General features: G+C 42.0%; 1 protein-coding gene across 1 annotated transcript in view; it reads left to right on the top strand.

Annotated features, from left to right (window-relative positions):
* CDC42SE2 (CDC42 small effector 2) overlaps positions 1-17655 on the top strand; it is a 119388-nt gene extending 101733 nt beyond the window's left edge. Inside the window, exons 4-6 of the mRNA XM_061422882.1 lie at positions 5823-5924; positions 14493-14608; positions 15137-17655. Of these exons, the coding sequence (XP_061278866.1) occupies positions 5823-5924; positions 14493-14591 (201 nt within the window). The 3' untranslated portion in view covers positions 14592-14608; positions 15137-17655. The remainder of the gene's footprint in view (positions 1-5822; positions 5925-14492; positions 14609-15136) is intronic.
* The last annotated feature ends 9772 nt before the right edge of the window (positions 17656-27427 follow it).

Genomic DNA, 27427 nt, shown 5'->3' with positions numbered 1-27427 from the left:
GAGTACAGATAAGATTATGTTCTCATGAAAATCAGACATGAAAGTAAATATTTCTTATTCATATTTGTGACATAACCATTTTTGCTAGTACTCAGTGCATAAGTTTTTATGTAAGTTGTAGACTAGGAGGAAAACAAAATGCATGAACGTATCTTTTTAAAAACTAATAAGGGAAGGAAGAGCGCCTCCCTCCACCCCTTCTGGATAAATAAAAGCAAATTCTGGATATCAACATTTCATTGAACAACTGTCTAGTATCTAAGATTTAGTCTCTAGGACTTAAATAACGGTGGTGGTGGTGGTGGTTTAGTCGCTAAGTCGTGTCTGACTCTTGTGACCCTGTGGACTGTAGCCCGCCAGGCCTCTCTGTCCATGGGATTCTCCAGGAGAGAATACTGGAGTGGGATTCTGTCATTCCTTTCTCCAGGGGATCTTTCCAACTAGAGATCAAACCCAGGTCTCCTGCATTGAAAGCAGATTCTTTTATCAACTGAGCCACCAGGGAAGCCCTCAAAAGTTCTAATGACGCGTAGTGGACACACATTGAATGGGAAGAGACATGTTTCCTAGTCCTTCAGGGTAATACAGCCACTCATTTGTTTTAACCTTTGGGCCTTGGCCTTACGCAGAATAACAGTTAATATTTTAAGGTTGGCAGGAATTATTCAGAAGGTTGACAGTTTTAGTAAAGTTCCCTATAAGGAATAAAGAAGAATAAAGTATGTTTCCAGGAAAAACTGTGACTCTGCTACTGACAACAGTTCGTGCGTATTGAGTGAAGTACAGCGTTTCCTGTTTTTCTTCGCAGAGGCCTGACTCTGGAATTCCCCTGTTTGCCCACGATTTAATTCTTGTCTCTGGCCTGTGCTCTCGGTACAGCACACCAGAGAAGTGGGCTGTTCTTCACATGTCTGACTTGTGCCTGAAAAATATTTCAGTTTTGTATCTTAAAATACTTAGTTATACTCAGAGTCTAGGTTTTTGACTCAGAGAGTAGTAACAGAAGTCTGAAGAACACCTCAGCCCGGGTCTGGATCCCGTCCTTCCTACCTTCTCTGGAGCACTTATAATATTGATAACCCTTCGTTTTTCTTTACCTCCCGTTTCTTTTCGGATCTATCACATCAGAAACTAAGCATGATCAAGTCTGTCTCATCTTGAAGGGAAAAAATCCAGTCTGCTGGTTTCCTCTTCTCCCTTGAGCTACAGCTGTCTCCTCCCGTTCGAGGCCAGACTCTGTCCCATGCTCTGTGTGGGAGCTCTCATTTCCCCGCCCCCTCCCCTCACTCCCCTGATGGCTGGCGCCCCCGTCACTGCGGGCACAGGGTCACCAGCGTGCCGAGCAGGCGCCGAGTCCAGGGGACACGCTTCTCTTCACCTGACCTCCCTCCAGCTGTGCAGCGCGTCACCTAACCCCCATCACACTTGAAGAGCCCACATCTGACTTTGCCCCTGACTTCCAGGCTGCTCCTTTTTGGCTTGCTTTAATGGCTTATTTTCCTCATCCAGCCTTATGAGGAGTGCTTTTCTGTGCACTTTTCTTCCTGGGAAGTCTCCTTAACTCAGACCACTTTATCCTGGTGACTCTGTTTGTCATCTCTAGTTAGCGCTTCTCAGAATCCTCTATCTGTGTATTCAGTGCCCTTGAACGTGAGGCACGCTGAATATCATTTGCTAGGCCTCACTTAAATGTCTCATAGCTATCGTAGATTTGGTGTGTCTTTTTTTTTTCTTTCCATTTATTTGTTTGGCTCCCCAGGACTTAGTTGTGGCACGTGGGATTGTCCGTCTTCATTGCAGCGTGCGCGATTTTTAACTGTGGCATGGGGACTCTTAGCTGTGGCATGTAGAATCTAGTTCCCTGACCAGGGATGGAACCCAGGCCCCTTGCATTGGGAGTGCGGAGTCTTAGCCACTGGACTGCTGGCTAAGTCCCAAACTCAGTGTGTCTGAAACGGAATCTTTCATCTTCTTCCAGTATGACTCTTCCAGCAAGGCTCTCCCAGAATTGTCTAATCCAGTAAATCATATACCCTGTATTCAGTCTGAAATCTGTTCATCTTTCATAACTTTTACCTTTCCCTAGTTCTCAAATCCAGTTTTTGATTTTAGCTTCAACCTGAACTTTCCATTTCTGCTACTGGTAGTTGAAATTCAGTAATCTCCTTTAGCCAGCATCATTCTAATACCTTTTCCATTGGTGCCCTCTGCCGTGCTTTCCATTGTAGTGATCATGGAGTAGCCTTTTAGAACCATTCTGATCATGTCATTCCCCTGCTTAACAAGCTGGGCTCCTTCTAGCCTTAAAGAAGGGAGGACTGAAACTTCTGCTTTTTTACCCTAAAATCAAGGTTAGACTAGATGTCATGAAGTGAAGTCTAAAGGAAAAGTGTGATGCTCAGCTCCATAAAGTTCAAGTTGAAAAGTAGTCATTATTTTCAGATGATGAATTAGTCACCCAACATAATTACTATGATGCAAGCAGGTTGATGTCATCCTGTCCTTTGAATCAGTTCAGCTGTCTCCTCCTGAACATCCTCTCTCATTCAGCATGCCTGTTGTGTTATTGTTTATGAGTGCATATTACTATAGCTACTTCAGAGGCACAGTGACCTACAAGCACATCCGTTCATTGATCTCTCAGGAAACATTTCAGGGTGAGATAGCTGGTGGCCTCAGTGTACCATGGTGACTCCTCTCTCCCCGCATCTTGCAATAATTCAGCTGTTGGAATAACTCACATAATGTGGATTCATGGGCCCAGTGTAGCCACCTTCTAAGCCCCAGACACACCCTTCTGAATCCACATCTTCAGAACTATTAGAAGTCTTGTGTATTCATGGGGCAAGAATGATATGGAAGTAGATCTTATTCTCTGCAATAGGCCAGCCCATTGCCTGTTTTAGAGGGCCCTCTGGCTGAGCCAGGTGGCACCCTCTGTACTTGGGAGCTGTGGCCCCTTCAGGCTGGTCTGCACAAAGTCCACAGTCCTACAGATGCCAAGAGTCCAGCGACTATAACTGCTGACCGTTGTCTCCATCTGTAGACATCTCCCCTTTTCTGCTTATGTCTGGAGTGTGCCAAGAACCTGGAAGCCTCCTCCTTTACTGTCAGTCAAGGGGCATCCTGGGGAAGAAACCCCAACAGTTTGTCCTGATCAGGTGTCAAGAAAGTTCATGTCCTGTTCTGGTGCAGATGCATTTGGATGTGCTTGGAGAAACATGGGTTTCTGATAAGACAAGTTTGGTGGAAATGTAGCAGTGTATTGTCGAGGGAAAAGTAGGCACAAAACTAGCATTTGCATTGCCTTTTCCCTTCCTTAGTCCTAGAAGAGATGGCACTGCTTCTCAAGGACCATTTAGGGACTTGTGCTGTAACATCTCAGATGAGAAGAGTGTGAAGGGAACTTTGTTGAATTTGGTGGATAGAAATAGACAAACTCAGAGTCCAGGGGCAGAACAGGAACTGGGTGGAAGCGACTGCGTTGGCGGCACTTGGCCTCCTGCATCGAAGGAGGGCTGCAGGTGGCGGACCTGTGCTCGGGGAGTCCGCGCGGGTCCTTACGTGGCCCTGTGTAAAGGCAGCAGGGGGTGGTATGTTTCGCCAAGAAAGAGAAGGTTGAAGGACATAGACAAAGGATCTAGGGCCTTATACTTGGCTTGCTGCCAAGCCTTTTAACCTGAAGTCTTTGTATAGCCCTAGGGGACAGGGCCCCAAGGATGGATTGAATCTTAACCCTTTAAAAAGGGGCTTGAAGTAATTAAATTTGGAGAAGTAAAGGAATGAATATTTTGCTTCTAGGTGGTGGTGGTGGTGTTCAGTCGTGTCTGACTCTCTGCGACCCCGTGGACTGCAGCGTGTCAGGCTTCCCTGTTACTATCTCCTCTGATCACACTCATGTGCATTGAGCTGATGGTGTCATCCAACCATCTTACCCCCTCACCCCCTTCTCCTCCTGCCCTCAGTCTTTCTAGCATCAGCTTCTTTTCCAGTGAGTTGGCTCTGAGGTTGTTATAGATTATAATACCTGTTGTTACAGACTCTATTCAATCAGGTATTTTTGAGAGAAAAAGGGAAATCATGTAATATAAAGTCTCAGATCAGAAAATAACTGCAAAGAACTTCCCCCTAAAATTATAATGGATAAAATAATAACATATCTACCACTGAAAAAAATTTCTGATCTAGGGCTAAGGTCACTAAACCAGAACTTGTGAGCCACCCTTTTTTGTGCTTAAAAGTTAAATGGAACACCGCTATTCTCACTTGCTCCCTCACGGTCTCCAGCTCCTTACCTGCTGTGATAACAGTGGGTCAAAGCTTTGGCAGACTGTGTGGCCTGCAGGCTTAAAATATTTACTCTCTGGCCTACAAGAACACATGTGGATTCCTGGAGAGGAAGAAGTGGAGTTGTTTTGTAATTCAGTGAAACATACAAAGGAAACAAGTAACTGATGAAAGTCACACACACACTCTCTCCCTTCCTCCTCATCCCCACCCTCCTTAGATACACAGGCACATTCAGATGTCCCCATAACAGAGGCTCTAGAAATTGCAAACAAAGAACATAAGGAAAAGTATCAAAGAAATAATAGAAGAAACTTTGGTACACTGTAGCAAAATTTGTGTTCAGCTAGAGAGGGATCCCATATGCCTACAGAACACTGGAAGGGAGAAGCAATGATCCTGGAGATGCTCCAGAGCCACTGTTGAACTCGAGACTTCTTTTGGGATTCTGTGGCAATAAAAGGTAGAGACAGTAAAGTGATACCTATTTTAGGTCTAAAATTAATGTGTGAACACGCCACTTTTGTGGTTTTATAGAAAATCACATCCTAACCCTGGAGAGCTGTCACTTGGATAAGCTTTTAGGGTGTATCATGTGCATAGCAACATTTCAGGGGATGGCGACATGGAACACTACGTTGGGAGGCAGCCTGACCTGGTTCCACTAGTTTGCAGCTTGCCTTGGTTTTGATCGGGTAGCACTTTCAGGAGAAATATTCTGTTGAAAGGGAAGAAGATGGGGCTACACAGAGTTGGCATTGGGACACAAGGCAGCTGTGCCCGTGGCCTCTTCAATCGATCACAGAATCTAAGGCATCATGGAAAACTTGGGTCTAATTTAAAATCACCTTCATCTCTTGAAAAATCTTGGATGGTTCAGTTGAACACAGCAGCATGGTGAGGAAGTGTCCCTAGTGTGGTGGAGCAAGGGCTGCCGTGACCTGCAGCTGCAGTCCTGGGGGCTGCTGGGACATGGGTGTCAGAAGCGACGGGGAGGCGGTTTGTAACTTAGAGCCAGAAGAGACCGGAAATCAGTGACTGGACTAGAACCCAGCCTCCCCTGTACCACTAGCCGACAGATTCACTCCAGCAGGAAAGGGCAGTTGGCTATGATCTAAGTAATAACCATCAGAATAGCATCGGTGTTTAATGATGAGACACAGAATTCAGTACTTACGTCATACTGTCTTGTTATGAACGATGGTTACAGATGATACTTTTACATATCTTTTTTTTTTTTAAGAATAAAACTTAAATGGTTATTATACAAATACATGGATGGCCGAAGTTAGATCAAATAATCTATTTTAAATTCTAAATATTATTTTGCTTTACCAATTTTTTTTTTTTTTGGTGCATATATTTCTCTGGGGGAGTTCATCGTAGGAGATGGTTGTGGCGATACCAAGATTTAGGTATTTTCCTGTCCTGGGCAAAAACATTTTTCATAGAGAGTCATTTGTGCATAATGTATAAATCTACCAGAATAAGTTTTTGTTAAGACCATTTTCTGAACATTATCCCTTATATTTTAGAAGAGGCGCCGGCGGATTGACCGAAGTATGATTGGAGAGCCCACAAACTTCGTGCACACAGCTCATGTGGGGTCAGGTGACCTGTTCAGTGGGATGAACTCTGTAAGTACGAGGGTGGAGCAGGTGGGTGGGGCCTGGGGCGCGGTCAGATGTGCCTGTCTGGCAAGTGCGCTGTGCCCAGTGAACTGCAGACATTTAGTACACACACTTAATGTGAGTGTGAAGAGAAGAAATGAATAGTGGAAAAATCTCTTATTTAGTTTGCGAAGCCATGTGTTTTTTTTCTGTTTGTACTAAACTCTTTGTAGCTACATTTCTTCTGAGTAACCGCTTTAAAATTTTTAAAGGATTTGAGTTCAGAAAGGAAGTTACTATCACATGGATTCTCATGCCGCCATTCCCCCCATCCCTCCCACCCCACCCAGCAACTTTGAGGTCAGCTTTTTAGTAATATTTAATCTCCTTTTTGTTCTCTTAAGTTCAGTTGGGTTGCCTTTGCAAATGTATTTGTCCCCTTTACTTTATAAAATATTAGCCTTTATCTGATGCTAGAATGCTTGCAATTTATTACTGTAACATAAGTTCTCATGCACTTAGCAGAGGATTAAAATTTGCACATATTTGCTCTTTGTTATAGAGGTTTCGGTGAACTTCAGAAGAGACTTTAGATGTACTCAGTTGAACTCTTACTCCCTAATTTGCATCTAAGAGAAACAGAGAGTAGTGTGACAGAAACCAGTAGAGGGGGTTTTTACCCGGGCTGTGCCTCATCCTTGCCCTGAAGCAAATGACCGTGTGTCCAGAGTCGCTTTCCCCCCATATCTCAAGTGCGCACGTGTGTCTGAATGTTCCCTCAAGTGTTTAGAACCAGAGAGTCAGTAAGGCTTTCATAACACAGATACGCTGCATTGTGTGCTGACTGGACTCTGTTCACAAAAAACCTAACAGGAGAACAGACTTGTGAAATAGGTGGATGGGTGTCCTGGATACAGCAAACAAGTTTGTCACTGCAGTTACTGGGTAGGCTAAGGGATGACATTCGTAGCTTCCTGGAAAGGAAACAGCTTGTTTGTTTTAAGTCTGTAGGAAAAGTACACTGAACGGCTTTTGTGGAAACGTAAGAGCCGTCAGGTTGCTGTTAAAATACAATTCAGTAGCTTTGTTTCCTGGATCAGTGCGGAATGATGAGACCAAATGGACTGCTGACTGTTGTTAATATTAAGGTCATTGTGACAAAGATAAATAGAATGAATGGTTTCAAATTTATTATAGCTGATGAATTTTAATTTATTTCTCATCAACACGTCTTCTTCCCTACTTGTGTTCATAAAAATTTAACTATGTAGGCAAAAAAGATCTTCCCTTGTAGCTCAGTTGGTAAAGAATCCACCTGCAACAAGGATACCCAAGTTCGATCCCTGAGTCAGGAATATTCCCCTGGAGAAGGAAATGGTAACCCACTCCAGTATTCTTGCCTGGGACATCTAATGGACAGAGGAACCTAGTGGGCTCCAATCCGTGGGGTCGCAAGAGTCGGAAGAGCCCAAGAAGAGGAAATCTGTCCTGTCCCTGCTTCCACGTTTTCCCCTTTTACTTGCCATGAAACGATGGGACTGGATGCCATGATCTGACTTTTTTTATATTGAGTTTTAAGCCAGCTTTTTCACTCTTCTCCTTCACGCGCACCAAGAGGCTCTTTAGTTCCTCTCCACTTTCTGCCATTAGAGTGGTATCATCCACTTACCTGAGGTTGTTGCTATTTTTCCTGGTAATCTTGACTCCAGCTTGTAACTCATTCAGCCCGACATTTCACAGGAGTGATGAGGGTTACTTACTGGAAGTCCAAATTCTTGTTTGAAATTAAAGAATTGACTTTTGGAAGAAAAACAGATTTGTCTTTCTTATAATCTGCATGGCATTATGAATGTACCGTGTAAAAATATATAAAGATGTTGTTGTAAATAGGCCTAGGATACCTATAAAGTGTAGGATAACATGTTGTGTTAGGTAGGAAATTATTTGGCACCATGGTAAAATCCAACTTTCTGCCACAAAACTTGGTGTTGCCAAAAAGGAGCAGAAAGTGAACTGATAGGCTGTGGGCCATAGCCTCCTCAGGCGGAGCAGGTTTGCTTAAACAGACCTGTGGATTTTAGTTTCTTTTTTAGGGTACTCTTACCTAAACTGGTTGTTTAGTCATGTGAATATAGATATTGCAGTAACTCATGTGGTGTCACTGGAGTTAGTTCCACAGAAGTGAATGTTTTAGTAAATGAGTGAAAACTTACCCATTTAAGACCCAATCACATGTTCTCGCCTTAAACTTATTGGACCCAAATACGCTATGCATTTTATGTCTTGTTACTATTTTCACTTAGAATGTATTTAAACCTGCCTCACTCTGAATCTGTTAGGCCATCACCTCCTATTCCTCCTGCTCCGAGCAATCTAGCGTGATTCTGAGTTTCCAAAATGCTTCTGATTGATACAAATGAAGACAGGATATACTAAGAGCACTTGAGAGTTTGCAGATAACCTTGTGCCTTTTTTTTGGTAAAGTAAGAAAATACCCCACTGGGACTTGCCTGGTGGTCCAGTGGTTAAGACTCCACTCTGCCAGTGCCGGGGTCATGGGTTTCATCCCTGCTCCGGGAATTACGATTCCACATGCCACACAGCACAGCCGGAATAAAAAGGAAGATGCCCCAGCATTTTTATATCTCCCTAGAAAGTAGCCGTGTAAGATGGTTAGGAGGGATGATCATCTGTAATCACTCTACAAGTAGGAAACCTGATGTTCACGGAAGATGAATAGTGCGTCCAGAGTTACGGTGTTAATGAATAAACCGGGATTGCAGTTGAAGTCTTTGGATTCTATTTTTGGAGTATAGTTGATTTACAGTATTGTGTTAGTTTCAGGTGTGGAACGAGGTGATTCAGTTATACATACATTCTTTTTTACATTCTTTCCTCATATAGATTATCGTGGAATGTTGAGTGGACTTCCCTGTGCTATACAGTCGGTCCTTGTTGGTTATCTGTCTTAAATAGACTAGTGTATGTGATCTATCCGTTCCTCCTGTGTTTCCCCTTTAGGAACCATTAGTTTGTTTTTGATATCTGTCAATCTTTCTGTTTTATAAATAAGTTAGTTTTTTTAATTAGAGCCCACATGAGTGATAATATTTGTCTCTGATTGACTTCACTAAGTATGATAATCTCTAGGTCCGTTCATTGTACTGTGAATGGCACTATTATTCACATTATTTTATTGGAATATGATTAACATTGTACTAGTTTCAGGCATAAGCAGAATGAGTAAGGTGTCCACACATCTGCTCTTTTTTAGATCCTTCTCCCATATAGGCCGTTATCGGTCCTTGTTTGTAACAGTTCTCTATTTTACATAGTCCCAACCTCCCCGTGTGTCCTTCTCACCCCTTTCCCCTGGGTAACCACAGTGTTGTCTTCCACACCTGTGACTCTCTGTTTTGTACTTAAGTTCATTTGTACCATTTTTTTTTAAAGATTCTGCATATAAGAGATATCATGTACTTGTCTTTCTTATTTTGCTCAGTATGGCAATCTCTGAGTCCATCCATATTTCTGCAAATGGCATTTTTATTCTGTGAAATGGCTGAGTAATAAAAATCCATTGTATATATCTACCACGTACTCGTTATCCACTCCTCTGTCGGTGGACACTCAGGTCGCTTCCCTGTCTTGGCTGTTGTAAATACTGCTGCTGTGAACAGAGGGGTGCATGTGTCCTTTTGTATTTTTCTTGGGATATATGCCCAGCCAGGAGTGGGATTGCTGGGTCATATAGCAGTTCTCTTAGTTTTTAAGGAACTCGCAAGCTGTTCTCTGTAGTGACTGTGCCACTTTACATTCCCATGAACAGTAGGAGGGCTCCCTTTAGCCCCACTCCCGTCCCAGCATTTATTGTTTGAAGACTTGCTCTAAATGGCCATTCTGACCCTTGTGAAGTGATACCTCATTGTAGTTTTGATTTGCATTTCTCTGATAATTAGCAGTGTTGAGCACCTTTAAATGTGCTTTTGGGCCATCTGTGTGTCTTCTTTGGAAAAATGTCTTTATATCTTCTGCCCACTTTTTGATTGTTTTTTTTTTTTTTTTGACATACAACTGCATGAGCTGTTTGTATATTTTGGAAATTAATCCCTTGTTGGTTGCCACATTTGCAAATATTTTCTCCCATTCTGTGGGTTGTCTTTTCATTTTGTTTATGGTTTCCTTTGCTGTGTAGAAGTTTCTGAGTTTAATTAGTTAGCTACCATTCAGTTTTTTTCTTTAGAAGGTGGATTCAAAAAGATCTTGCTGCAATTTATGTCAGTGTTCTATCTTTTCTTCTAAGACTTTTATAGTGTTTGGCCTCATTACGTTTAAGTCTTTGACCCATTTCCAGTTTATTTTTGTGAACGGTGTTAGGAAGTGTTCTACTACTACTAAGCGCTTCAGTCGTGTCCGACTCTGTGCGACCCCATAGACGGCAGCCCACCAGGCTCCCTGTCCTTGGGATTTTCCAGGCAAGAACCCTGGAGTGGGTTGCCCTTTCCTTCTCCAATGTATGAAAGTGAAAAGTGAAAGTGAAGTCGCTCAGTCGTGTCCGACTCTTCGTGACCGCATGGACTGCAGCCTACCAGGCTCCTCTGTCCATGGGATTTTCCAGGCAAGAGTACTGGAGTGGGGTGCCACTGCCTTCTCTGAGGGAATGTTCTAATTTCATTCTTTTATATAGTTGTCCAGTTTTCCCAGCACCACTGAGAAGAGACTGCTTTTCTCCAGTGTATACTTTTGCCTCCTTTTGTGATGGATTAGGTGGCCATAGATGGGTGAATTTATTTCTGGCTTTTTATCCTGTTCCACTGATCTGTGTTTCTGTGCCAGTACCATACTATTTTGATTACTGTTGCTATATAGTATAGTCTGAAGTCAGGGAGCCTGTTTCTTCCAGCTTTGATTTTCTTTCTCAGGATTGCTTTGGCTATTTTGGGTCTTTCCTGTATCCATATAAATTTAATAACTTTGTTCTCAGTTCAGTCCAGTTGCTCAGTCGTGTCTGACTCTGCGACCCCATGAATCACAGCACACCAGGCCTCCCTGTCCATCACCAACTCCCGGAGTTCACTCAAACTCACGTCCATTGAGTCGGTGATGCCATCCAGCCCTCTCATCCTCTGTTGTCCCCTTCTCCTCCTGCCCCCAATCCCTCCCAGCATCAGTCTTTCCCAATGAGTCAACTCTTCGCATGAGGTGGCCAAAGTCCTGGAGTTTCAGCTGTAGCATCATTCCTTCCAAAGAAATCCCAGGGCTGATGTTCTAGTTCTGTGAAAAATGACACTGCTAATTTAATAAGAATGGAATTGAGTATGTAGATTGCCTTAGGTAGTACTCTCATTTTGACAGTGCTGATTCTACCAAGAACATGGTATGTATAGCCTGCTATCTGTGTCATCTCTGGTTTTTTTCATCAACATGTTATAGTTTTCAGAGTAGATGTCTTTTTTGTCCTTAGGTGGACTTATTCCTGTGTTTTTTATTGTTTTTGATGTGATGATAAATGGGATTCTTTCCTTAATTTCTCTTTTTGGTCTTCGTTTTTAGTGTATGGGAATGAAAAAGACTGCTGTGTGCTAATTTTGTGCCCTGCAACTGTACTGAATTCACTGATGAGCTCTAGTAGTTTCCTGGTGGCATCTTTAGGATATTCTGTGTATCACGTATCATGTCATCTGCAAACAGTGACAGTCTTACTTGTTTTCCAATTTGGATTCCTTTTATTTCTTTCTCTTCTCTGTCACAGCTAGGACTTCTGAAACTATGTTGAATAAATGTGACAATGGATTGTGACGTAGATTTACAGATATTTAAAAATTCTTATAACCCTGGGATTAATGTCACTTGATCATAGTGTATGATCCTTTTAATATACAGTTGGAGCATTTTTGCATCTGTGTTCATCAGTGATACTGGCCTGTAATTTTCTTTCCTTTTTTTGTGTGTGGCATCTTTGTCTGGTTTTGGTATTAGGGTGAAGTTGGCCTCATAAAATGACCTTGGGAGTATTTCTTCCTCTTCATTCTTTTGGAAGGAGTTTCAAAAGGATAGGTGTTAACTCTTTTCTCAACATGTGATGTAATTTGTCTGTGAAGCCATCAGGTCCTGGACTTCTGTTTGTTGAACATTTTCTAATCATTGTTTCATTTTCATACTCATGATTGGGTCTAAGGTCTCCTTAGACAACCACTTTGCCTGGCTGGCTTTCTTTTTCTTGGGGATGGTTTTGATCATGGCCGCCTCCTGTACGGGGCTACGAACCCCCATCCACAGTTCTTCAGGCACTCTGTTAGATCTATTGGTCACTTCCACTGTATAATCTAAGGGATTTGATTTAGGTCATACCTGAATGGCCTAGTGGTTTTCCCTACTTTCTTCAATTTAAGCATGAATTTTGTGATCAGGAGTTCATGATCTGAGCCACAGTCAGCTCCCGGACTTGTTTTTGCTGACTGTATAGAGATTTTCCATCTGTCTTTCATTACTTAGAATATATAATGCTATACTCCCTTCTGGTCTGCAGAGTTTATACTGAAGAAACAGCGGATAAATTTATGGGTTTCTGGGGATTTCCTTGTATATCATGTGTTGCCCTTCCTTACTGTGTTGATATTTTCTCTCTTGTCATTTGGTCATGTGTCTCAGTGTGTCCCTCCTTGAGTTCATCTCCTGTGAGCCACTCTGCGCATCCTAGACTTGAGTGTTCCCTTTCTCACGTTAGGGAGGTTTTCAGCTATAACCTCCTCAGGTGTTTTCTCGGGCCGTTTCTGTCTTCTCCTTCTAGCACCCTATAGGGTACGTGTTGGTGTGTTTAATACCCCAGAGGTATCTGAGACTGCTTTGTTTCCTTCCATTGTTTTCTCTTCGGTCTGTTCCTTAACAGTGATTCTTACCATTGTTTCCAGCTATTCATTTTTCATGCCTCATTTATCCTGCCTTGATTCCTTTTAGTGTATTTTTCATTCCAGGTATTGTATTCTTTGTATCTCTTTGTTCTTTACATCTTGTAGCTCTTTGTTAAACATCTCTTGTAAGTTCTCAATCTGTGCCTCATTCTTTTTCCGAGATCTTGGACCATTTTTACCATCGTTCGTCTAAATTCTCTTTGTTTGTAGCTCTCTTCATTTAGCTGTTTCTTGTGAGTTTTTATCTTGTTCCTTCATCCGAAACATCTCTCTGCCATCTGATTTTGTCTGTTTATGGGATCCTTCATGCTGGCTGCAGGATCACAGTTCCTCTTGCTTGTAGTGTCTTCCCCAAGTGGTCCTGAGGCTTGTGGAAGCCTCCTGGTGGCGAAACCGGTGCTTTCCGCCTGGTGGGTGGCACAGGGGCTTGTCCCTCCGGTGGGCAGGGCTGTGTCCTGGGGGGTATATGGCACACGTGGGGCCACACAGCACGGTCACAGGGGAAGGGAGGGTGCAGGCCTGGGGTTCTGCCTTCATCAGGGATGAGGGTAAATGCCAAGGCTTTCACAGCTTCACTCTTAACTGCTTCCTCCTGGCACTATTGTGAGGGTTACATGATGTCATATTTTGAAGTGATTCTGTAAACCTGAGAGCAGCCTATTCTGAGGGAGTATTCACTCAGTATTGACTAGAGATGTTTCAGTCTTCTCTTACATAACCAATTGCTGGCCACAGGTTTCTGCAAAAATCCCCCAGTGTGTTAAGGAGACATCATAGGCTCAGCAGAGGATGAGTCAAATAAAGTTCAGGGGCTCTAATCATGTGATAGAAGCTGGAGAGAATGATCCCCTGGGCTCAGAGGAGAAAGGGTATACTACTCAGTTCCTCAATATGCAGACTTGGCTCTTGGGGTGTGGCCTCTAAGCTTCCTTTGAATGTTCCAAGTCTTTGAATCCTCATTTGAATGCTTATACTTTTTCATTTTATTGATTTTACTAAGAGTATATTAGGGCTTCCCAGGTGGCACCAGTAGTAAAGAACCCACATGCCAATGCAGGAGATTCCTGAGAGATGCAGGTTCAATTCCTGGGTCAGGACGTTTCCCTGGAGGAGGGCATGGCAAGCCATGCCAGTATTCGTAGAATCCCATGGATAGGAGCCTGTCCATAGCATTGCAGAGAGCAGGACATGACTGAAGTCATTTTTAGAATAAGAATACTACTATTATGTAAATTTTACCACATGGACTTTTAAAATTTATCTTTGGTTCAGTTTCCTACTTTATTTTTGTATCTGATTCTAATCCAAGAAATTGAGGTGATTTAATATGTGAGGTGGTTGTAAATTAAGGTGGTTGAGGAACAAACTTGAATTCGTCTTTATCCTTTTGACTGGTTTTGAAATGTAGCCAAATACCTTGTGAACTACAAAACCTTTTTTTGTAATAGGGAAGTGGAGTAGGGGGTGTTTTGGCCAAAAAAAAAAAAAAAAGAATTGTTCAACCACCAGCTTACCACTCCCCATATATTGAAAACAATTTCTAAGTCTGTAAAAAGATAGATATATATATAATTTTTTTTTCTATAAAAAGTACCCTTCTGGGAAAAGCAGCCCAGCCAAACTGTCAATTGATTGGTTGCAGTGGCCCTAGTTCCTGACCCGTTCTTTTCCGTTCTTGTCTCAGGTCAGCTCCATTCAGAACCAGATGCAGTCCAAGGGAGGCTATGGGGGTGGCATGGCCGCCAACGTGCAGATGCAGCTGGTGGACACAAAGGCCGGATAGCCCCGGACTTCTCCTCAGTGAGTACCTCAGAGCCCCACGGCCACCGACGATGAGGAGAGGCTTAGTTCAGACTCGAGTTCAAAAAATAAAAGTCTTATTAAAAAAAATTTGTGAACTTACTGGAAAAGGCAAAAATAGTCTGTCCACAGTCAGTTACAGCATTTGGGTATTAGTTTCAGATTGTTGTTTTTCCTTATGAGAAACTTTAAATGTTTTCAGACGTCTTGCTCTGGGGGAGCCTCTGACTGAGATTCTAGTGACAAGATCTCTCTTATGTGTTCTTTAAACATGAATGAAGTTACTGAGTTACTGATATTGTGTGAAACCCATGTGTGGTGAAGTAATTTTATATTTAACACCATTATGGGTAAATCGTACATAATAAAATTTTCAAATTTAAAAGACAACTTCTAAATGGAAGCATGAAACCCCTAAAGTATAAAAATAATTTGGCTTTTTCTTCTGGTTTTATAGGTCATTGTGAATTTCTGTATTTTGTTCCAACTGTTAATTTTTTGTCATGGTTGCTTTTCTTTCCTTTTCAGTTACAAAAAAAGAAGCGTGATGGCGTCTTGTTCACCCTGTTGTGACTGCTCCAGTGACACGTTCCTGTTCTGCTCTGAAGAAACTTGTCAGAAGAATCCTGCATTTCCTTCAGCTGGCATGCATGCCTTTGGACTCATGGACAGAGTTCTTTGGATTGTGGCTTAATTCTTGATTTTTATGGGTCTGATTTTAGCATGATCTTTTTTTGTGAATGCTGGCACTGTTTTGCATTCTTCCCCCACATTTTTCTTTCCACCTTCAACCCCTCTGCCTTATTGATTTTATTGGTAAGCAAAGATCTGCTTTTATTTGTTAATTTACACCATTTTTGTATATTTTGGAACGTATGCGACCTGTAAGCACAATGATCATTTCTATTCATATGAAACTGCAGCAGAGTAGTGTCTGCATGCTTTATGAAGTTGCTTGTGTGGGACCCCACAGGATGCCAGATGGAGAGTTCCTGGCTGCCATGGGTGGATGATACTGCTGCTATTAGAGAAAGGTGAGCTGTGGCACCAAGTCACATCAGTTTCACAGAAAAAGGCAACTTGTAGCTTATTTTAGAAGTATGACTTTTATTTAGTTAGAATTATAATAAAAGAAAAGCTTGCATTCAAAAGGCATTCATTCTGTTGTAAATGTTCGATCTATTTATTTGCGAGCAAGGACCTGGGATTGTAAACAAGTGTGTTTATCTATTGAGTGTGTGGTAATACCCTCATCCAGTCTGACTCTGAGCATCATGTTCTTTGTTCATTTCTTTGTGTGCTTGGTCTCAGTTTTTGCTTGTTTATGTTTAATACTGTGGTATCCAGTTGGCTTCCAGTAGCAGTTTGTTGAGTTTCTTAGCCTCTACTTCTAAGCACGGCCTCTGGAGTCCGTGGCCTCTCCATGTTCACATTGTGGGACAGTGGAAGTTGCCAGGAGCAGCGGTTGATCTGGCTGTGTTGTTGCCCGTGAGAACAACCTGCGTGGTGACTTAAGGTATTGCCAAGAATGCTTGGGCTTCAAAGTGTGTGTTCCTCACAAATTGTATTTCTATAAACGCTCCTCCTAAGGGTGTAGTGCTAAGCCTGGTAGTGGTTTGGTTTCCACTAGAAATTTAAAATCCTATGTCCAGTTTAGCCCATATCCTGCAGGAAATGGGCTTAACTGGAAGAAAACAGTAAGGAATTAGGTAACTGCATAGAGAGAGAGAGAGATCTAGATCTGTTCTCTTCACCTTAGTCACAAGTTCTTAATAAACAGGTAAGTGAATAAATACTGGGTTATAGAGGTAAAACATGGCAGGATTTCTTCCCCCAGTTCTTTTAAGTTACCCTGTACAGCAGGCACTAGATTATTCAGTCCTTTATTTCTACAGTTTTGATCTCTGTAGATGTCAATCTCAAGAGAATCTGTCAAGAAAAAACATTTATGCTTAGCAATCAGAATAGGCATTTTGCAGTTTAATAACTTCTAAACTTGAATTCATTTAATGTCATTAATTGTGTTGATACTACATTCTGGGTTTTGCTTGACCACCAGTGTCATTCTGACCGGCAGTCAGGGTCCTGACGGACGCTGCAGTGTGCACGCTCTTTAAATACGATGGATTGTTTTAGTGCTGTCAGTGATAATGCTAGCCTACTTCTATTTTGACTTTAGTACAGAGTTTATAATTGTGTAACTCCTAGAACAGTACAGGGAGCCCTGGTCCCTTTTCCCTTACTTGATGATTTGACTTTATTCTTTTTCTCGATCGCTCGCTTTCCTGATTCTCCAAGGACCAAATTCTCCAGTGAGCACTGGAGCGTGTCTCCAGGGTAAGCCAAAGGCTGCGCTCTTCAGCCTCTAATTGTTCTGCAGCTGCCTCTGGCAGGCACAAGTAGCCCCACTGTGTGCAGGAACACATGCCAAGGAAGGTGCCAATAACGACTCAAGAAAATTACCAAGACTTTTAAGATACTAACCTTGGACACAGTTTTTTTAGGGAGTCCACTTTCCCCCATTGATAAGTAGGTTTTTAAACCTTGGGATGTCATTTGCTCCCGATAACAATGTGTCTCATTTGAAAATTGAAGCTAAATAGAATTGACTGTTAATATTAATATTTTGCTGAAACATGTGCTAACAACTGTTAACTAATGACATGCATTCTTAAAAGAGGTGCTTTCCTGTGATGTAGGCGTGAGGTGGTGCCAGTGAGCATAGAGTGGAAATGTGAACTGTGCTGATTGGGTTCAGCATTTCCAATGCAGCATTATCGGTGGGCCTTTAAAGATACTTTGTGAGTACATATTAGCTCTCACTTTTGTTATTAAATTATAGCAGTTCTATTATAGAAAGCAAGTTTGCCTTGATTTTGTTTAAAATGACTTCTGCTCAGCACCCAGGAGATAAAATTGACATATTTTTATAATATAAGCATACTTTTTTTGTACATTGTGTTCATTCTTGAATAAAGTAAGTTCAGTGTTGGCTTGTAGATAATAAAGTATTTGATTTTGATTCAATAAATGTTTTTCAATCCTGACTTGGTTATTTTCTTTCTAGGAGATATTTAATAAACACAAGAAATGCTAAAAAGGTGCTGTAAGTGACTTTTGAGTTATGACTATTAAACAAAGGTATTATCCAGCTCAGTTTTTCATGCTGAAGCATTTTGTCCTCACAGTATATATGTAGGACTTAATAGTAAAGCTAAGAATTCTATTTCCCAGTCACACTATCATATTAGAGTTACAGAATATTTCCATTGTCACAGAAAGTGTGGGAAGTTTTGAAAGTGTCTGGAAGTACTTTGTGATGTCAGAAATTGAGGATGGGGTACCCCTTCAGGGGTGCTGCTGCATAGCAGTCCCCACAAGAGACCTACTGTCAGAGTGCCCTAGTTGGGAAACTGTGATTTAGAACAGAGTATACAGACATTCCCGTCTGTATACTCACCAGATCCCAGACCCTGTTAGAGAATCTTTAATGTGTGGTTGGTCAGGGATTGGGAACAGATCACTTAGATGTGCTATATCATCATATTCTACAATAAAAGTCAAGTATCAGAAATGGTTTCTCAAACAGTTTCAATAATCTTTCCTCGTCTCATGGCCAGGGACTCTAAAGGGAAACTGGGTTACAATGAAAGGATCTGAAGAAATTCATGCTGGTATATTAATGAGGAGCTCTGTTTGGAGTGCATGTTTTCAAAGCATATGCATAACATGTGCACAAAAAGTAGGACAAATCTATAAAAAGTGTCAGAATGGAATTTGCTAAAATTTTAAAAATGCAAAATTCTTACATGCCTTCTGCTTCAAAAGATGCTTTTAGCAGACTGGTGAAAAAGCAATTTAAATTTTACCTTTAACTTACTGTCTCCATCCAGACCGGTCCAGTAAGAGAACTTAATCTGACTATTAATATTTAAGCACCTAAGCTTTGAGGATGTTTCTGAGATGAAGGTTTTGTTGTTGATGCTTTTACCAGCTACAAGTAGCCTGTGGGTTGCTTTTGCCCCTACCCTTCTCTTCTCAATCTCCTCATCTTAATAGTTTTTTAGCTGATCTTTGTACAAAAGAAAAGAGACTACTTCAGGATCAGAAGATCCAAATGTTTGATCTGGGACTTAACAATTGCTATAAGGATGGTTTTAGGCTCACTGAAAGGTAAGAGCAAGAGAATAAAAACTATGTCAACTCTAACCCCAAATTTTCTCCTCTGTAAATCCAAGCTCCAGAGTTTACTAGAGCTTTAAGAGCTCACTAGACCTATGTTCACCACCTTTAAGACCATGGAACACCGAGGCAGCGGTTTTTACTCCTTTACAGGAGCAGAAAGTAAGATGCTTTTTTAGAAAGATCTTCAGAGCTTCACCTGGTTACCTTTTTCATAAAGTTGCTACTAGAGCCATCTAAACACAACCAGCTTTTAAAAATCTGTGTGCCTTTCCAACGCCTTACCTTTCCCCAGGCCCACCCACCTCTGAGGGAGGTGCAAGGACCACTCTGCTGGATGCAGTGTGTTAAGGCAGTGTCAGGAAACATTAAAAATTTTACTTTTCAGAAATAGTGAAAAAAATTTTTGTTAGGGATCTTATAATAAAATACCCTAGATTTGGGTGGCTTAGAAACAAAGTTAGGCTTCCAAGTCCGAGATCAGGGTGCCAGTGCAGTGAGGGCCCTCTGCCAGGCACTAATCCCATTCTTGAGAGTTACACCCTTATGACTTAAGCACTCCCAAAGGCCATACCTCGAGAACTTCAGTGTGAGCTCCAGGGAGGGGGCACGCTAACATTGAGATCATAGCAAAACAGGAATACAAAAACAAGAGGTTAAAAAACTCAAAGTAGGATACATCCAAAGAAGCCCACACCAAGATTTAATCAAACCATGAAAAGTCAAAGAATCTTAAAAGCAGCAAGAGAAGAAATAAGTGCAAAAATCGTCAAGAAAATAATAGCAAACAGAATTCACCAGCACATTAAAACAATGATAAATGATGACCAAGTGAGATTTATTCCAGAAAAGCACAAATAGCTCAATGGAAGAAAAGTCAGTCTCTGTAATACACCATGTTTGCAGAGAGATGGGGGGAACCCCATGTGGTCATCTCTGACAATCCTCAAGACCCTTTCAATAGTAAAAACATTCAACAAACTAGGACTAGAAGGAAACTAAACAAAATGAAGATCATCCATGAAAAGGCCACAAGTGTGATACCATTCATTTTCAATGATGAAAGACTGAAGAGATCAGGAACCAAAAAATGGATGTCTGCTTTCACCACTTTGAACAAAATACTAGAAGTCCTAGCCAGAACAGACAAGAAAAAGCAAAGTTATCAGATCTCACTTCACACACAACATGATCTGATACGTAGAAAGTCCTAACAGATCACACACACACACTTGTTAGAACAAATAAAGTGACAGGATACAGAGTCAACACAAAAACTGTTTTTGTATACTAAGGAATAAATTTAACCAAGGAGGCAAAGCTAGTGGAGGGGATGGAATTCCAGTTGAGCTATTTCAAATCCTGAAAGACGATGCTGTGAAAGTGCTGTACTCAATGTGCCAGCAATTTTGGAAAACTCAGCAGTGGCCACGGGACTTGAAAAGGTCAGTGTTCATTCCAATCCCAAAGAAAGGCAATGCCAGACAATGTTCTAACTGCTGCACAAATGCACTCATATCACACACGCTACTTAAGTAATGCTCAAAATTCTCCAAGCCAGGCTTCAACAGTATGTGAACTTCCAGATGTTCAAGTTGGATTTAGAAAAGGCAGAGGAACCAGAGATCAAATTGCCAACATCCGCTGGATCATCGAAAAAGCAAGAGAATGCCAGAAAAACATATATTTCTCCATTATGGACTATGCCAAAGCCTTTGACTGTGTGGATCACAATGAACTGCGGAAAATTCTGAAAGAGATGGAATACCAGACCACCTGACCTGCCTCTTGAGAAATTTGTATGCAGGTCAGGAAGCAACAGTTGGAACTAGACATGGAACAACAAACTGGTTCCAAATAGGAAAAGGAGTACATCAAGGTTGTATATTGTCATCCTGATTATTTAACTTTTATGCAGAGTTGGAAGCACAGGCTGGAATCAAGATTGCCTGGAGAAGTATCAATAACCTCAGATACGCAGATGACACCACCCTTATGGCAGAAAGTGAAGAGGAACTAAAGAGCCTCTTGATGAATGTGAAAGAGGAGAGTGAAAAAGTTGGCTTCAAGCTCAACATTCAGAAAACTAAGATCATGGCATCTGGTCCCATCACTTCATGGCAAATAGATGGGGAAACAGTGGTAGAATTTATTTTGGGGGGCTCCAAAATCACTGCAGATGGTGATTGCAGCCATGAAATTAAAAGATGCTTACTCCTTGGAAGAAAAGTTATGACCAACCTAGACAGCATATTAAAAAGCAGACACATTACTTTGCCAACAAAGGTACATCTAGTTAAAGCTATGGTTTTTCCAGTAGTCATGTATGGATGTGAGAGTTGGACTATAAAGAAGGCTGAGCGCTGAAGAATTGATGGTTTTGAACTGTGGTGTTGGAGAAGACTCTTGAGAGTCCCTTGGACTGCAAGGGGATCCACCCAGTCCATCCTAAGGGAGATCAGTCCTGGGTGTTCATTGGAAGCACTGATCCTGAAGCTGAAATTCCAATACTTTGGCCACCTGATGCGAAGAGCTGACTCACTGGAAAATAGCCTGATGCTGGGAAAGATTGAGGGCAGGAGGAGAAGGGGACGACAGAGGATGAGATGGCTGGATGGCATCACTGACCCGATGGACGTGAGTCTGGGTAAACTCTGGGCGTTGGTGATGGACAGGGAGGCCCGGCATGTGCAGTCCATGGGGTCGCAAAGAGTTGGATGTAATTGAACTGAATTGAAGGAGGCAAAAGACTTGTATGTTGAAAACTACAAACCATTAGTGAAAGTCAAGACACGAATAAATGAAAAGATATCCCGTGTTCATGTACTCTATAAAAATCCATCCTTATGTCCATGTGGGATCTCAAGGGACCCCTGAGACAGCCAAAATAATCTTCAAAAAGAACAAAGTTGGAGGTATCATACTTCAAAACCTCTATAAATCTACAGTAATTACCACAATGTAGTACTATCATAAAGAGATATAGATAGACCACTAGAACAGGAAGCCCAGAAATAAACTTCCTGTCTCTGGTTTCAATGACTTTCAACAAGGATGCTAAGGCCAGTCTTTTCAACAGATGGTGCTCTGGAGATTGGATATGCACACACAGAATAAAGGTGAACCATGTCAATCTGTTCAGGCTACTACAACAAAATACCACAGACTAGATATCATATATAAACAACAGAAATTTATTTCTTACCGTTCTGGATGCTGAGAAGTCAAAGATCAAGGTGCCAGCGTGGTTCCTGAGCCAGGTGCCCTCTTGCTGTGTCTTCACAGCGTGGAAGAGGCAAGGGATTTCTCTGGAGCCTCTGAGAGCAACAATTCCATTCAGGGCAAAGTCCCCAAGATGGAAACAATTCCCAAAGGCTGACCTACTAATACCATCACATAGGGCATTAGGGTTTCAAGATACCAATTTTGGGGAGGACACAAGAGTAGGCTATTAAACGATATACAAAAATTGGATAAAACACATTAACATAAGACCTAAAATAATGAAACTCTTAGAAGAAAACATGAGAGAAAAGGTTCATGACAGTGAATTTGCAATGACATTTTTGGATAAGACATCAAATCACAGGCAACAAAAGTAAATAAAAATCAGACTACTTCAAAATTACCTTCTGTACATCAAAAAAATACAATCAAGAGAATAAAAAGGTAACCTACAGAATGGGAGAACATTGCAAAGCTTATATCTGACAAAGGATTATATCCATTATATGAAAGAACTATAAGTCAATAACAAAAAACACACAACTAAAAAGTGGTTAAAGGACCTGAATAGACGTTTCTTTAAAGATAAATAAATGGCTAATAAGCACATAAAACGATGCTTAACATCACTAATCATGAGGGAAATGCAAATCAAAACCATAATGAGATATCACCTCACACTCAATAAGATACATGGCTTTGGTTAAAAACAAAATTAAAAAACCCAGAAAATCATGTGTTAGTGAAGATATGGAGAAATTGGAACCCTCTGCGTGCTGGTGGGAATGTAAAAGGGTGCAAATGCCATGGAAAACTACAGAGGGTCCTGAAATAAAACGTGAAAATACCAGCATATGATCTTACTTCTGGTTACATATTCAGAAGAACTGAGCAGAGTCTCAGACATATTTGTACACAAGAATACAGCAGCATTCTATACAACAGCCAAGGTACCGAGGTGACACAAGTGTTCACGGACAGCCGAATAGAAAAAGTGCAGTATGTACTAAACAAGGAAACGTTATCCAGTGTTAAGTCCTGACACATCCCACTGTGAATGAACTCTGAGGATGTGATCCTGAGACAGACTTGGACCTAGGATCCTCTCCTGGGTGTGTACACCTGGACAGATATGTCCTTGAGCAATAGCATACAGAGAGACTGTAAGTGACTAAAAGTAACTGTAACTGGAGCAACTGTAACAGCATGAGCAAGGGCAGCAGCAAATGGGGGACAGGTCACTAAGTTCTGCCTGCTGTCCAGTCCATGAACGTGCCCTGGTGTTGCTCCATTTAAGGACCCAAGCAGCTCCTCCTGGGGAGCCAGGCAAGGGTATGTTTCTTGCTTTGACTTGCTTGTGCTACAACGTGAGAGCCTATATAGCCTTGCCTGAAATTCCCTGGCCACTTAACCAATGTGAATTGATTAGAGTCCAAGGGCCCAGGTTGATAACAATTTCCACCTAAGCATATCAGTAGGTAAATGCTTAGCAAGTCAACAGATTAGGTGTTCAAAAGCAACAGCAGATATTTAACACATATATACATGCGATCTAGAAAAATGGTACCGATGAACCTATCTGCAGGGCAGGAATACAGACAGAACAGACTTGTGGACACCGCAGGGGAAGCAGCTGAACTGAGAGGAGCACTGAAACATACACATTATCATCTGTAGAGTCGACAGCTCGTGGGAAGCTGCTGTGTAATACAGGGAGCTCAACCTGGTGCTGGGACAACCCAGAGGGCTACGATGGGAGGAGAGGTGCAAGAGGGAGGCGACATGTGTACCCACTGGTTGATTCACATATGGCTGAAACCAACACAACACTGTAGAGCAATTATCCTCCAATGAAAAATAAATTAAAAAAAATTTAAAACAGTAACAGCAGAGTAGGAGAGGGAAACATTAAGAAAAGTATGACATTTACAGACTGTAATCAAGTGTGATGAGAACCGCCTCCGAATAGACTTGGACATACAGCTGAGAAATGCAAAATCACTCCATCACCCGACATCCTTTTCCCTATTCCTTGTAAGTGCAAACCTGGGATAAACTGGAGTTTATCTTCTGCTCAACATGTTATGCCAGTAGCAATGGTGCTTTCACAATTGAGAGCTTGTTAAAAAGGTTCATGGGAACATGACCGACACAAGAACCAAAGACCCTATGAGGCCGTGTCAGAAACTCAAGTTACTCAGCAACTGCCCAGCACCTCAGGACACTCGCTCCTGTCGTCAGCAGGAGTTCCTGGCTGTAGAAACCACTACACGCCTAGGTCTTTGTTCGCTAGATGACACTGGTAAGATGATGCCTGAGGCGTTTTTCAGAGCATCCTCACCATGCTTAGCACACAGCAGGGACCTAAGGGTGCATGTCTATAGAAAAACCGTACATGTGTCTATGGAAAAACCATTCAATGTTTTCCATTAAAGCCCATAATACCACACAGGGCCAGACACAGATGTTGACAGTGTCTCGTGTGAAAAACACCATGTACAAAAAACTCTGTGATGTGGACGGAGGCCTTTCCTAGTATGCTGACACTGAGGGAGGGACATGCCAGTGCAGCCCAGCCAGCTGCCTCAGGAATTCAGTGAGTGGCAGTTAACAGGCCGTCGTGACTTGGATTTTACAATGCAGGCCATTCATTCTGTCCCCTGATGCTGGCATCCTCCTCTCTCTGCTTGGTAGTGGGTGACCTCATCCTGCCTCGAAGCCTCTGCTGTGGCTCTCAGATACAGTAACAACCAGAGAGCAGCAGGTGTCAGTCTAGCTCAATGCGACCCTTGGTGGTTCTAAGAATGAAGGACTTACCAGGCCTTGTATGAGAGAAAGTCAGTAGCATAGGCTTCCGGTGATAAATAGGTGGTGGTAAAAACATAAAACTATGATTTCTATTTTCTTTCCAAGTTTAAGAAACATACAGGTTCAATTTTTGTTTTACCTACCAGACTTCAATTAGTTCCAGATTGCCAAAAGCACTTTACATTCCTGGCCTCACAGGGAAGGGAGGATGGTCTGGCTGTGGGGCTATGTAAGAGGATGGGACACTGGAGGGACAAGCTGAGGAGACATTTAGTAAATACTGGTCACCAGTTAGGCGTGGGCTTGGCTCATTCTCCAGTCCATCCTCGTACAGAGTTTTACTCTTCCAATGTCATATATAGGTGATGGAATGGATGATTAGAGGATAAGTGACTTGCTCGAGGTCAACAGCCAATAGCTGGACATAGTTGTCTTACCGTTTTTGATTCCACATCATGGGGTCACACAGAAAACTGGCCCTGACCTCCAGGCTAGGAATTCTAAGGAACACCTCACACAGGCCCGCCTGCGGCCACATACCCACGTGTGTGTATAGGGGCAGGTGACTTTGACCCTCAGTCCCACCCAAACCCCATGGACTGGGACAAGAATAGTTGCTTTTAAAAGGAGAATGGAGAGTTATAGTAAGACAAAGGCAGGAAAGCTTGAGGGCAAAATGCAGGAGGGGGTTAAGACCTTATCTGTCAGCTATCTGTCAGTGCTCGTTTCAAAGGAGACAAGATTTACAGGTGAGCAGACAGACAAAGAGGATTCCAAGCTACTCTGCTGGACTCTCAGCTCTCCCTCCCTGTCACCTGGATGAAAAACACCCAGCTCTGAAGCCTCAAACCCTTTGCTTCTCAGGAGCCCAGATCTAACACTGTATTCAGACCCTGGAGACCGGGGAAGATGTCATACTCTTTAAACCAAAAGGTATCAGCAGGATAGGGTTTAGGATGACCCAGTGCAAAATATTTTTTAAATTGGAAAATTAAAAATACTGAAAAGAAAATAAGCAGTAACCCAGAATGCCACGAACAACCTAGCAGCTGAACGTACCCTGAGTTCCAGGTCGCAGTGGGCTTGCCGGCTGTGGGGAGGTCAGAAGCCAGAAGGGAGGCTCAGTGTTTGGGTGCCAGCGGTGAGTCCACACGGGATCCCCAGCCTCCCACCATGCTGAGCACCTGGGTCCCCAGCCGATCTCCAGACTACTACCCTCCAGACTACTCAACACCTACCCCTCGTGTGCACTTCCTGGGATAGAAAACCGTTCTTTAGTTCATCTTGCTTATTACTCTGCCTCTCAAAGGAAGTCCTGAGCTCAAATAGGATTTAAATATCTAACACTGGTGATGATAAAAAAATAACTGCTTTCGTTTATTGGCTCCTCAGCATGATGAAGCCCCAGTGTCTTAGTGAAATGAGTGCTTGACAAGCTGAAGTTAAAACCCAAGGTCAAATTTCCCTGAGTTTTGGCCCTTGCTGCAAATCTCAGTGCTGACCAGCAACTTGATCTCTAGTGCCCCATAGATTTTACGGATGAGACCCAGGAGGAGACAGCATTTGGAGTTTGGGTTTATTAGGTGTATACAAACTGCCCTTAACATACTTCTGGTCTCCCAAGGAGCTGAAACCCTCTGCTACTGCGATGAGTTTTCCTCTCCTTCTCTAGCAGCCACCACAAATATTTCATTTGTTAATCTTTCTTGGGTTAGATTTTTAGGGGGCATTTAAAAACGACTGCGGTAAAATACACACAAATTTACCATTGTAACCATTTTTGAGTGCACATTTCAATACTGCTGCACACATCATTATTGTGCAACCAACTTCCAGAACATTTTCATCTTGCAAACACTGGGTAGCCCCCCATTTCCCTCCCCCCAAGCCTTTGGCAATCACTATCCTAGTTTCTGTGTCTATGTATTTAAGTAATCTAGATAGCTCACACAGTATGTGTCTTTTTGTTCCTGGCTCATTGTACTTAACATGAAGGTTCATCCGTGTTGCAGCATATTTCAGAATTTCCTTCCTTTTAAAAGTTGAATATTCCACTTACATATATATACATTTTATTCATCTATTTATCCATCAGTGGACATTTGGGCTGCTTCCACTTTTTGGCAATTGTGAATAACGCATGAGTATACAAAGCTGCCAGGAGGCTGCTCTCAAGTCTTTTGGATACACAGCTAGAAGTGGGATTTCTGGATGACATGGTAGTATTATTACTTTCTTTTTCAGGAACCTCCATATTCTTTTCTATCAGGGATGCAAGCATTTTATATTTTCACTGAGAGTACATAGGGCTGCAGTTTCTCCGCATCCTTCTCAGCACTTGTAGTTTTCTAGGTTTTTCTTTTTTTGGGGGGGTGGGGTGGGGTGGGGGTGGGCATAGCTATTTCAATGGATGTGAGGTATTTCATATATAATTTTTTTCACTTCCTTTTTGATTAGTGATGTTGAACATCTTTTCCTGTGCTTATTGGCCATATTTTTCCCTTCTTTGAAAAATCTCTAAAGTCTTTGGCCCACTTTAAAATTGTGAGTTATTTTATTTTGTTGTTGAAGAAGAGATCTTTTTATTTAAAAACTTCAATATTT

The sequence above is a fragment of the Bos javanicus genome, chromosome 7, assembly GCF_032452875.1.
Source record: "Bos javanicus breed banteng chromosome 7, ARS-OSU_banteng_1.0, whole genome shotgun sequence".
NCBI lineage: Eukaryota > Metazoa > Chordata > Mammalia > Artiodactyla > Bovidae > Bos > Bos javanicus.
The sequence above is the reverse complement of the archived record's forward strand: the minus strand, read 5'-3'. Positions and strand labels throughout refer to the sequence as shown.